Source organism: Corapipo altera, unplaced genomic scaffold (genome assembly GCF_003945725.1).
Source record: "Corapipo altera isolate COAL_440 unplaced genomic scaffold, ASM394572v1 61305, whole genome shotgun sequence".
Lineage (NCBI taxonomy): Eukaryota > Metazoa > Chordata > Aves > Passeriformes > Pipridae > Corapipo > Corapipo altera.
In genome coordinates, this window is record NW_020884909.1 from 5,710,290 (window position 1) to 5,721,811 (window position 11,522).

The 11,522-nt window shown below is 36.8% G+C and overlaps 1 protein-coding gene across 2 annotated transcripts in view; it reads left to right on the plus strand.

The window, feature by feature from the left end:
• LOC113951756 (hippocampus abundant transcript-like protein 1) overlaps positions 1–8,962 on the plus strand; it is a 28,325-nt gene extending 19,363 nt beyond the window's left edge. For both annotated transcript variants that reach the window (XM_027653145.1, XM_027653144.1), the window contains exons 6-12: positions 4–222; positions 1,283–1,396; positions 1,934–2,005; positions 3,928–4,040; positions 4,915–5,012; positions 6,727–6,884; positions 8,363–8,962. In XM_027653145.1, coding sequence (XP_027508946.1) covers positions 4–222; positions 1,283–1,396; positions 1,934–2,005; positions 3,928–4,040; positions 4,915–5,012; positions 6,727–6,884; positions 8,363–8,566 — 978 coding nt within the window. In that variant the 3' untranslated portion in view covers positions 8,567–8,962. The remainder of the gene's footprint in view (positions 1–3; positions 223–1,282; positions 1,397–1,933; positions 2,006–3,927; positions 4,041–4,914; positions 5,013–6,726; positions 6,885–8,362) is intronic.
• The last annotated feature ends 2,560 nt before the right edge of the window (positions 8,963–11,522 follow it).

Below are 11,522 nucleotides of genomic sequence, written 5' to 3' on the forward strand. Positions count from 1 at the left end.
CAGGTATCTGCCACTTTTGCAGCAAGTTTGGTGACTAGTCCTGCCATTGGAGCTTACCTGTCTGCCAGCTATGGAGACAGCCTTGTTGTACTAATGGCCACGTTGGTGGCAGCTGTGGACATCTGCTTCATCCTGCTAGCTGTACCAGAATCTCTGCCAGAAAAAATGAGACCTGCTTCATGGGGATCTTCTATATCGTGGGAGCAGGCAGATCCTTTTGCAGTAAGATGCGCTTCAATAAGTAATTATTAAATATTTGATGATTAATAAAGAGTAGGTATTAATTGCATTTTGTAATCGTGAGAAATCTTTAATCTCCTCGGTAGCTTGACTACTCAGTATACGATAATCTTGCTTCTCTGTTCTTGCCCGAAAAGATCTAGATGCATTTAAAAACCAAAATCTAGCCAAACTTTGTGGATTAAATAATTTTTTATTTGAAAATAATGTTTCATGTGAAAGCCCAAGGGAGAATGCTGTACTTTTGTCACTTATGTACTCTATTTTATTGTAAGAGAAATGCTTAATTCTTACACCACGAAAGTTGATATTTTAAGATTTTCCATATTCACTTTATGTTTGTGCTTTTGTCAGTATCTCTCCTGATTTCCAGTTTTGGTTACATGTGATTTCTTTCTAATACAGAATGGATCTACAAAGCCTGATTTTTCTACAGGCTTATATAGAAAAGGCTAAAACTTGTTGTCCAATCTTTGTAGTAACTTGTTCATTTATTCAACTTGTGTTTGTTTTATACCTTGATATCTTAAAAGAAGAAAGAGTGATTGTTCTTCATGAGATACATCCTGCTGGGAGCTGGTTGTAAATATTGAGAGATGAATGGCAAGCTTGAAAGACTGCAGTTACAGAATTTCTTTTCCACAATGTATTTGTTCCTCAAATTAATTATTATCATGGGTGAACAAGTAAAAGAACTGTACAAGGAAAAAATGCTTTAATAATTTTTGAAAAGAAACAGTTGTAAAGAGGCTATATTATTTGCTAACATCTTTCAAAACAGATTATTATAGCTTCAAAAATCTAGTGGAAGCTTTGCAGAAGAATCAGTTACCACAAACCTTATTTAATGAGATTGTTTTTAACTTGATGTTCACCTTAACAGTTTCCATGTGTGATTTTTTTTTTTTTTGGTACAGTAAAATGGATGGGTAAATGCATGGGTAAAAATGGAATTAAAAAAAATTTACCTTCTGCTTGCTTTATGCTTTCCTTAGACTTTGTATAAATGTTGCAATCCTTGCTTTGTTACTTTGTTTTACAGTCTCTGAAAAAGGTTAGAAAAGATTCTGCGGTTCTCCCGATCTGCATTACAGTGTTTCTCTCCTATCTGCCCGAGGCTGGCCAGTATTCCAGTTTTTTTCTCTACTTGAGACAGGTAAATGTTGGTGTCTTCACATCTTAATAAGGATGTTTAAATAAGTACTGCCTGAGACTTGTTTCTTGTTGAAGACTTTTCTCAGAAACCTGGCAAAATACAGTTTTAAAACTGCAGGCAGGGTACTTTGCTAAGCAAAGAACTGAATAACACTTGGCTCCTGATGATAAACCCTACAATAGCTTAAACATGTGTTAACCTTAAGCAGACCTTTGTTCCCATTCAGTGCAGCAGTTTCTGGGTCTTGAGGCGAGATCATGCCTTGTGAAGAGCTGTTGTGTTTATGAGAGGGAGAGAGAGCTCTAGTTTCCAGATACATGACTTCCTCTGTGTCCTATTTTAAGGCATTTTTTTTTTTTATTTCTATGGTTTTCTTGGCAAGCAGTCAAGGATTATTCTCGAAAGTGGACGCTTCCTGTATGGATTTAGAGTATAAGCAGGGATCAGTGTTTTCTTTGAGTAAGATATCTCTGTGCTAGTGATTGTCCTGGGTTGTGTTTGGTATTTGTTTTTTATGCATTTTCTGCTTCTCTACAGATTATAGGTTTTGGATCTGCCAGCATTGCAGCATTTATAGCTGTGGTAGGCATTTTGTCCATAATAGCTCAGGTAAGCTTTGTTCTTTACAGTGCTTTATTAACCAGTAGAAACAATGTTCAGGCAGACTTCTTTAAGCTTGTCTGTAAAATTTTTACATGCTCTAATGTGCCAGTGTATCTTGCACTCACTGAAGGTTATATTCATTATATATTACGTGTAAAATTCCTTTTATGAGCTTTTGTTAGAAACAAAATGAAACTAAAATTTGCTAACCTTGGATCAGTAAATTCACTGGAAATCTGACTTAAAATTATTTAAATGATGCAGGAAGTTGGTTACTTAATACAAGGCTTTCTGAAAGGGAAATGTGTTATTTTAAGCAAAAGTCATGCTACTTGCAGCTATTCAATTAGCTCATCTTATCAAACTTGCATACAAACAATGCCAGTATTGGCCTGGTCTGTTCAGAGGTCCTTAAGCTCAGCTTGGAGGCTGAGGTATGGTTGCTGTCATACAACAAGTTGGTTTTTGAACAGGTCCTTTGGATCTTCTGAAAATCAGAGTTTTTATGATATGATCTTTGGTATCTTTATGGGTACAACCTGTCTCCCTGTTGTGATAACAAGAAGAGGAATGGCACATGCAGCATGTTGTAACCTTGCTGCCATCTTTAGCAGAGTGAAGGTCTTACTGTTTTGATGTAAACAACACATTCATCAGTGTTTACCAGTTTTACTGGTGTCAGTTGTGGCCTTCATTATCAATTCAAGTCATTATATTAATCCTTGGTTTGTGGTTGTTCTGGTGCTGTTGCTTGCACTGACATTTGCCAGTCATACTTTATGTGGATGGGTGTTTTTGTTAAAAATCTCTCAAATGGCTGCCCTTCTGGCTTATAATTTTTGGTATTAAAATGGGGAAGCTCTATATATTTTTGAACTCTTTGAAGAGTGCAGCTTGTTGAAATAATCTTAGCTTCATAAATACTCATTTGTGTTGGCATGTTGGATATATCTATAAAGAACTGAACACATGCAGATAGAATTATTGTGTTTTTACTATTTAGCATTCCAGCTTGCTTTGTCTAAGAGTGAGAATCAAGAAAGTGAGGAAGAGAAACAAGACAAGAGAGGAAGTGTGCTCTTCTCTCAAGTCCTTCTGGTTCCTCTTCTCTGTCTTTTTACTGATGCATTGCTGAGTTTCTCAGGTTAAATTAAAATGTGTGCTCCGTTAACTGAGTCAAGTTGTCCATATGGACTTGCTTTACTGGGAACAGACAGCTTCTTGCCATGCTGTTGTACCTGAATTGAGACCTCCTTCCCCCTCGGCAGTAACACTTCCAACAGATGAGAAACACTGTTCTTCCCTTAGGAATAGCTTCCATGGGTGAATCAAAAGGTCGTATCAGTGCTGTAAAGAGTCAGCAGAAAATATAGTTAGGAATTGGCCTTGGCCAGATTTCAGTGCATGTGATGAACTTGAGAAAGCAGCAGGATTTATTTCCTTGTAAATTTGTATAATAATTCACCTGACCTAAAAAGTTTATTTTTTTTCTAAGCTAACAGTCTTTTTTTCTCTACTGTTTGTAGATACTGGTAAATTCAACTCATGTCCAGCCTCTACTGTCTTAACTTGGTACCAGCTTTTATTTTATGGAGCTTTCTAGTATGTAATGAAGCAGGATTGTAGAGGTGGAAATGAAAGGCTGTTTACAGTAGAAATGGACACTGAGATCTAATATCCATAAAAAAGACAATACATGTGCTTCTTGATGTCCTAAAGTAGAAACCCCTCTAGAGTTAAGAATATTTGTACATGATTATTGATATGACTCATCTGTGTTTTGGACTTAATACAAGGGAAATAAGAGCACAAATAGCATGAATTTTGTCACCAGTTGAAAGGTCTTCTGAATTACTTTGTTTAGCAGAAATTACTTTAACAGTCTGGCTTTTCAAAACAACTTTTGAGTGAACTGTTTTCTCTTGCAGACTGTGTTTCTCAGTATCTTGATGAGGTCTATAGGGAACAAAAACACAGTTCTCCTTGGCCTTGGCTTTCAGATCCTTCAGCTGGCTTGGTATGGTTTTGGATCTCAGTCTTGGTAAGTTCACATTTTCATAGGTACGTACCTGTTAAGGAACAGAAAGTTTTTTTTCCCCCAGAAATGCTACAATTTAATTCCGTTGTCCTGAGTATTTAAAAGTTCTGTGGACTAAGTGTTCTCATTTTCATTACACTACCAAAATTTGGTCTGTATTTTGCATATGTAGGAGTGATAGAACTTTCCATATATATGGTGTACTAACAGCCCTTTTGAAAAAGGGAGTCTTTGTACCACTTTGGTTCACTGAGTGTTATATCTAAGAATGTGGTTAAAGCATTTTCTTAAAAGCCAATTAGTAGCATGTTCTCTCTTGTCATTCCACTAGGTCCTGGACCTGTTCTTTTTTCTGTTTTTCTAACGTGCTCTCTTTGCTATAATTATATTTGGTCTTGGAAACTATCTAGAGCTTCTTTTGTAGGAGAAACTGTCTGTAAGTAAGGGCAACTAGAACCATAAGCTAGAACAGCTTCTTCTTTACCAAGTTTGTCCTACTGACAGTGATGAATGCTGTTTCTTTATCAGAGCACTTCCTGTAAGTTATAGGAGCCTCACTGTCACACCCTGGGAAATTGTTTCTTTGTGCAGCATTTGGAGAGGGAAAGCTCACTTCACTCCCATTTCCCCTTTTTCTCTGCTGTAATAGCTAGTGCAGAAGCAAATCAAGTAGCCTTCTGTCCTAATAAGTTCAGGATAATTCATGGGAGGGGAGCAGGAAGAGGGTTCTAACCAGATAATTTCCAGTCTTCAGGTATTTTAATAAGAGTATTTTGAAATAGCATTAATCTTTAAATAAGGGTGCCTTTGTGGTCCTTTTGGGGTGTGGGGAGTAATTACAGTCTCATTTCTAATTCAAATTATGTGCTTAACACAGGATGATGTGGGCAGCAGGATCTATAGCAGCCATGTCAAGCATTACATTCCCAGCAATCAGTGCTCTGGTTTCACGAAATGCAGAGGCAGATCAGCAGGGTGAGTATTGAATGAATTCCTCTTTAGGCATCATACTGCTTTTTCTGTCTAGAAAGCAGAAGAATTATCTAGGTGTACTTTCAGTTATCTTGGTGAGTAATATCTTTACTTGGTAGTAGTTGTGGAAGTCTGCCAAGCTATGTAGAGAGGAATTTTGCATTGCAAAGTACATAGTTCGTGACTGACCAGCTATTTTTTTAACTTCCTTTAAAGGTACTACAGAACCAACAAAAATTTTTCTCTTTTTTTTTCTTTCCTTTTTTATTAAAAGCAATGTTCTCTAAGTAGACAGTGAGGGTTACTGTAACAATATTGCCTTTTTAATAGAAACTAAAAGCACATTTTACCAGATTAAAATAAGTGTATGCAGGAAACTTTATTCTTTGTGGAAAAGTTGTCCCTATTTAATATAATACTTTGGATTTTCAAGGACTAAAAAAGGAAACCAAAGTAACTGATCTGAGAAGACAGAAAATTTATTGATGTGAAGAGGAATGTACAGTCAGAAATAACTCCTCACTTAAAATAAAATGAAGTTGTCACTGGTGTATAATTACTAAATTTAGTGTTATCTTAAAAAAATATCCTGTATATGTGCATTGTAAGTATCAATCTTGCTTTAACGTTGTGCAACGTGAAGCTAGGTAAGTGCAGTTAGTATGAGTGCTACCAAGTAGGTGCTGTTCCAGGAGGCAGATTTCTGTTGAGTTTGAAAGGTGCAAAAGACAGTATTTACATGGATTTTTTTCAGTTATTCCCCTCTCCCCCATTTTTTTTTTTTCTAATAGAGACATCTAAAAGCTTTTTGAAGACTTGTTTTCTGTTTGTATCAGGAAAGGAATAGTTCTGTTTAGCTGTCACAAGCCACTGAACCTTCATTTTACAGAGGGAACTGGTGTTAATAGCTCAGGCTTTCAGTGGTTCCAAGAGTGATGTTTTGCCACCTAGTGGCACGAAGATTTTAAACTTACATGTCAGCCTATGAAATAAAACTTGGATAACTATCATTTTGGCATGTTTTCTGTGCTTCCATTTTACAAGTTACTGCCTTAAGAAGGCAGCAGATAACACAGAATATTAATATAGTAAAAAATAGCAGTTTGTAGTGTCTCAATATGTAAGATCATCAGAAAAGGTTTTGCACCATTGTCAAAATTGCTTAAGTTGAAACAGAAATACACCTGTAGCACTTTGATTAATCAAGCTTCTAAAACAATCCAGTGCAAAACTGCAGCAAGTCAAGTATTGTGAATTTACTGCCCCGAATAAGTTACGTGGTACTTAAATAAATCCTGGTCATGGTTTGTGCATATTTTGTCAGTTATGGTCCTTAACAGGTAGATGCATTACTCTAAATTTCACTTGAGAGTAAATTGAATGGGTACCACAGCTGAGCTCTGCTGTCATCATTGGAGGCTTTGGGTGAGGGTGGATGAGCTCTAATATAAAATAAAACCTGTACATAAATTTCATCTCTCTTATTGCTTCCAGTAGCCTGCAAGTTAAGTGACAGAACTATGGTTATGCAGAGGATTATTTTAATCCAACAGAGTTGTCTTCAGTGTATTTCTTTAGATCTTGGAATATAGATGTAATTATGAAATGAGCTTTTTTGGAACAGTCATTACAATGCACTCAAAGCTCTTGGCTCTGAGTGTTTGTTTCTTGATTAAAAAAGTATAAAATCCTACTCCTTTTTTTTAAACCTCTGTAGGTGTTGTCCAAGGAATAATAACTGGAATAAGAGGACTGTGCAATGGCCTGGGACCAGCACTGTATGGCTTTATTTTCTTTCTCTTTCATGTGGAACTCAATGAGTTACTACCTGATCATACTTCTGGAAAAAAGGCAATGCAAGTTCCCAGTGACAAGGTAAGTTCAAAATTTGGTGTGCAGTTTGCAGCATATAACTCATGGGAGTAGGAATCTGTCTTTTCTGGTTGATTTAAAATCTTGGTATCTTATTCTTTAACTACTTAATTCTCACCTCTCAGCTTTAATTAACTGTTAAGATAGCTCATAATTTAAATCTGATAGTAAATATAAATATTTACTAGGAATGGTTTCAGTATTGTAACAGAATACTGTAACTTCTTTTGATGTAAATGTACATATAAATGTAAAAGAGTTGGAGTGAGGTTGTATCATTATAATTATTCACAGGAAGCCCTTACAGCAAACACAGTCATGGGCTGTGTTTGGAGAGTGATAATAACACTTGGCAATGCAATGAGCAAGGACTACTTTTCAAGGATTCTTACCCACAATACTGAAATATTCAAAAGCTTCTCAGATAAATTAGCAAATGAGGGTATTAATTTATGGAAGTTTCCTAAATATCTTTAAGTACTTGTGTGCATAGCACCTCTTGAAGATTTAAGTAATACCAGTAATATGTTCTTTACATGTAGAGACCGTCAACTGAAAATTCAGGCCTCTGATTGTAAGAGGAGTTGAAGGAAGGGAAATATCCTGTTACTGTATGCTTAACTGCAGCTACTTTCCTCCTTCATATTAGAGTGGCTTCCTACATTTCATTTAGTAGAGTAAAAGTAGACTGGTTTGACAAGTTTCATCTTCTGATTTTTATTTAATTGACTTAGATGCAGAAAGTTGTTTAAAAAAGAAACTGGATTGCTGACACTTCCTTTTGTAGAAGTTTGTCATCAAACTTGGCTGATTTAAAATTTGTCTTACAACCTTTCTGGTGTTTGTTTTTAATTGTGGTTATGAAATGTGGATAAATTGTGGTTTAAATTTTAAAGTAAACTGCATTGAAGCAGGAGAGAATAAGTCCAAATACCACATTATTGTACATGCCCACAGCCTTTCTCTGTGGTGAGAATGGTCTATGGTGCACAGCCTGCTGTTGCTTTCCTCACTTATGTATTAGTTTTTGGGGATGCTTGTTTGTTTGGATAACTTGATTCTAAAGTATGTCAGCCACAGAAAAGTGAAGTTAAGAATCTATTGAGTATTTGTACTTCTGGATGTTGAAACCTTATTCTGCTAATCTTCAGAGAAGCCTTGCTGATTTAACAGGCATGTTGCCTGAAGTAAAAAGAAATTACAAAGAAGCATCAGTCAACATCTGTTTCATCTACTGGACAGTCCTATTGTCAGTTGGTAGTTTTGTGTGTTTCTGGTTTTTAGATCAGTGTGGCAGATCGTGTGAGGAATTCATGGGTGTTGTAGGTGCAGAAAATTTGCGTTGCAATGCACATATGAACCTGTTTGCAAAAACTTCACAGTCACCATAAATAGATTGCCCATGTAGTGGTGCAATTCATAGTGCAGAACTCAATGTCTGAAGCTTCATGGAGTTCTTTAATGTGCTTGTTTTGCCACAGAGAGCCATCGTTCCTGGTCCACCCTTCCTGGTTGGAGCGTGCATTGTTCTTCTGGGTTTCCTGGTCGCCTTATTCATTCCTGAGAACAGCAAAGCTAGCAGTACCAAAAAACACAGCAACAGCATTGGCAGCAGCCTGAGCAGCAACCCAGACCAAAGTAATGGAGAGGACATTGAACCATTGCTGCAAGATAGCAGTGTGTGAAGGCTGAACTTCCGAGGGGACTGTGGAACAAATTCACGCGCTGAATTGCAGCCCTGGGAGCTGGGTGGGAGGTACAGAGTGTCTGTGCTCTGAGGGGAAGGCAGCTGGGTACAGGAGAAGGTCACGTGCCATATGACACTTGAGGTCGATGTCATACTTGCAGGAGGGGTTTTCTGGGATGGCAGGTCACAACTTGGTGCGACTGTACTCAGTATCGGACTGCAAGCGCTGTGTCAAACTGTGGTGTTGGGTAGAAACCTGAACAGGCAGAGATAATGGAATTTTTTTAACAGTTTGAATGTTCAATTCCCAAAGTTGCATCATAATGCAAAATAAATAGGTTTGAGCCAGAATAGTTTCTGCCATCACTATTAAAGTTTTGTTTTGCATTTCTTATGCCTTTTGTCTGCATCTATGCCACATGTAGTTTTCATGGTATAGGATGGACTGATCTCCATATAGTTCTGGTATCTGAAATAATGGTTATCAATAACATTCTCTAATATTACTTACTAACAAGAAGTCCAGTAGTTACCAGAAGGCAGTGATAAAACTGAGATGACAGAATTCTGAGTGTGTGTGATCACACATGACAATCGTTACCCTTAAATGAGGATCATATGGAAGTCTTAAACCCACATTCCAGAATACTCAGTTCTGAGCAGTTAAAGCAAATCCAGATGGCACCAGAGAGCCAGGGCACATTAATGCTTTGCTTATAAAAAATAGGATTTTAATTTTAAAATGAGCAGTGTCAGAAAAACAGACACTCCTGACTTCTGAGTGGGAGCCAGAGTGGTTTACGTCGAGAAATATGTGTATTTTTTGCATTTTGTCACTTTATCTGCCATATGAAGTAATCTTTCTTATTAATTCCTTTCACCCCTGCCTTAACTGCTACTTAGGGTTCAGTTATTAATCATATTTAGCCTTCATATAACTGTCTTACCTGCTGAATATCATGGGTATATTCATATCAAATTTCCTTTCTAAATGATGCTTTAAAGGAGTTATGGATGGCTACAAATATGCTAATTTTTAGAGACATTTTATGAAGAATACACAGATTTATATGAATTTTGCTGCAGTGTAAATGGACTATTAAACCCAACTTTAATGAAGTACTCCTGTGAATGTTTTATATGTATGCAATATATGTAGATATTTCTAAGGAGTTTCAAATTTTTACACATGAGGTGCTGTGTAGATCATGTATTTATAAATGTAATGAGGGTACAGACAGATATACAGTTTTTTAAAAGGATTGTGTATTGACTGGACAAATTAAAAAAAATATATATTTTGAAACTTGTTCCACATTGAGCACAGATAACAAACCTTTTGTACTGTGTGGTTTGGTTTTTAAGTTAATAAGCTTCCTAATGCATAATAAATCTACATTTTAAGCTTTCTAGGTTTCATAAGTGCGTGTTCTTCCGAGTTCACCGTTGTGCCTTCACTGCTTCAGAACAGAAGTGGGTTAATGCTGGTGCTGGGTGACAGTACCTGAGTTCCTGCTCTTTTGTGTTGTGTCTGTGTCATCAAGACTGGTGAAAAGTGTGCTGTGCTTACAAGTTCCTTTGATGTCTTACATGGTGTCCACTGGGGTACAGAGGTGGAAAGAGTGAAAGGGAGTCAGTTAAACAAAAACGAGAGTAATTTCTGATCCGAACAGTGCTACTGAATCAAGATGCTTTTTCTGATAAGGCTTAGGTGTGTTTATGTTTGTTTGGTTTTTTTTTTTTTATTTTTATTTTTTTTTTTATTTTTGTTTTTGTTTTTTAATTTCTTGGAGTTCAAGCCTGGGCTTTTATTTTTGCTGCAGGGCAGACTGCAGTTTGGTACGTTTTGCATGATCCCAGTACAGAGTGTCTTAAACTTGATATAGAACTTGAGAGATCATACAGTATGTTAATGTTAAAAGTAGCAGGTGTCAAAATTAACGCTGCTAATAGTATTCCAACAGTGGATCACATTTTTAGAGTAGAATCTCAGAGTCACGGAGTGGTTGGAGGCACCTTTAAAGATCTTGGAACAGAGACATCTTTCACTAGAGCAGGTTGTTCAAAGCCACCCTGTCCACCTGCCCCTGAACACTTCAAGGGATGGACCATCCACAACTTCCCTGGGCAACCTCTTGCCACCTTTAAAATGAAATTTTTCTTCCTTATGTCCAATCTAAACATACCCTTTTTGGTTCAAAACTGTTCCCCTTTGTCCTGTCGCTACGTGCCCCGGTGAAATGCCTCCTCCTTTCTTACAAGCCGTCTTTATATATCAGAGGGCTCACCCAGTGTGCTAACAGAGCACATGATAAAGGTGAAAAAAAAAGTGAACTACAGATTAGATAAACAAAACATATTTTTATTAGTGGTACAAAATATTTTGCTGTTCTCAGTAGAAAATTAATAAATAAGTGATGCTCTGGAATAACGCTTCATTATTTTTGGAAATTTTGGTTTGACACTGTGGTACAGAGATTCAAAGATTTGGTTCTAGTTTCAGTTTATTTTGATACTTGATTTTAATGTCTGTCACTATTGAGAAAGATACCTCACAAAGACATATAGATCCAAATGGGAGAAGTATGTTGCTAACTGTGCCCACTAAGTCAGGATGCTCATTTTTCAATCCTGTCCTCTAGCTTTGCAAAGGTCTGTGTTAATATTCAGCTAATATTTCCATCTTCCATCTTCAGTCAGTTGTTCTTGCAAACTAACTAAAGGTCTTGAATTTTTGTGTCGTTAACAAGTGGATTGGAAATACACTAAAACTTTTCCTTTGGAAGATTTTTTTTTTTCCCAACAGGTTAGGAAGTTACTTTCCCAGTTCAAGTTGTACAGAGATTTTATGGGTGACACCTTTACTTACACCTCTTTTTGCAACAAAGTTGCACGACGAGGGAAACATTTTCAAACCTGTTTTCAAAATGCGCCCTCCGTGCAACAGCTTTCTT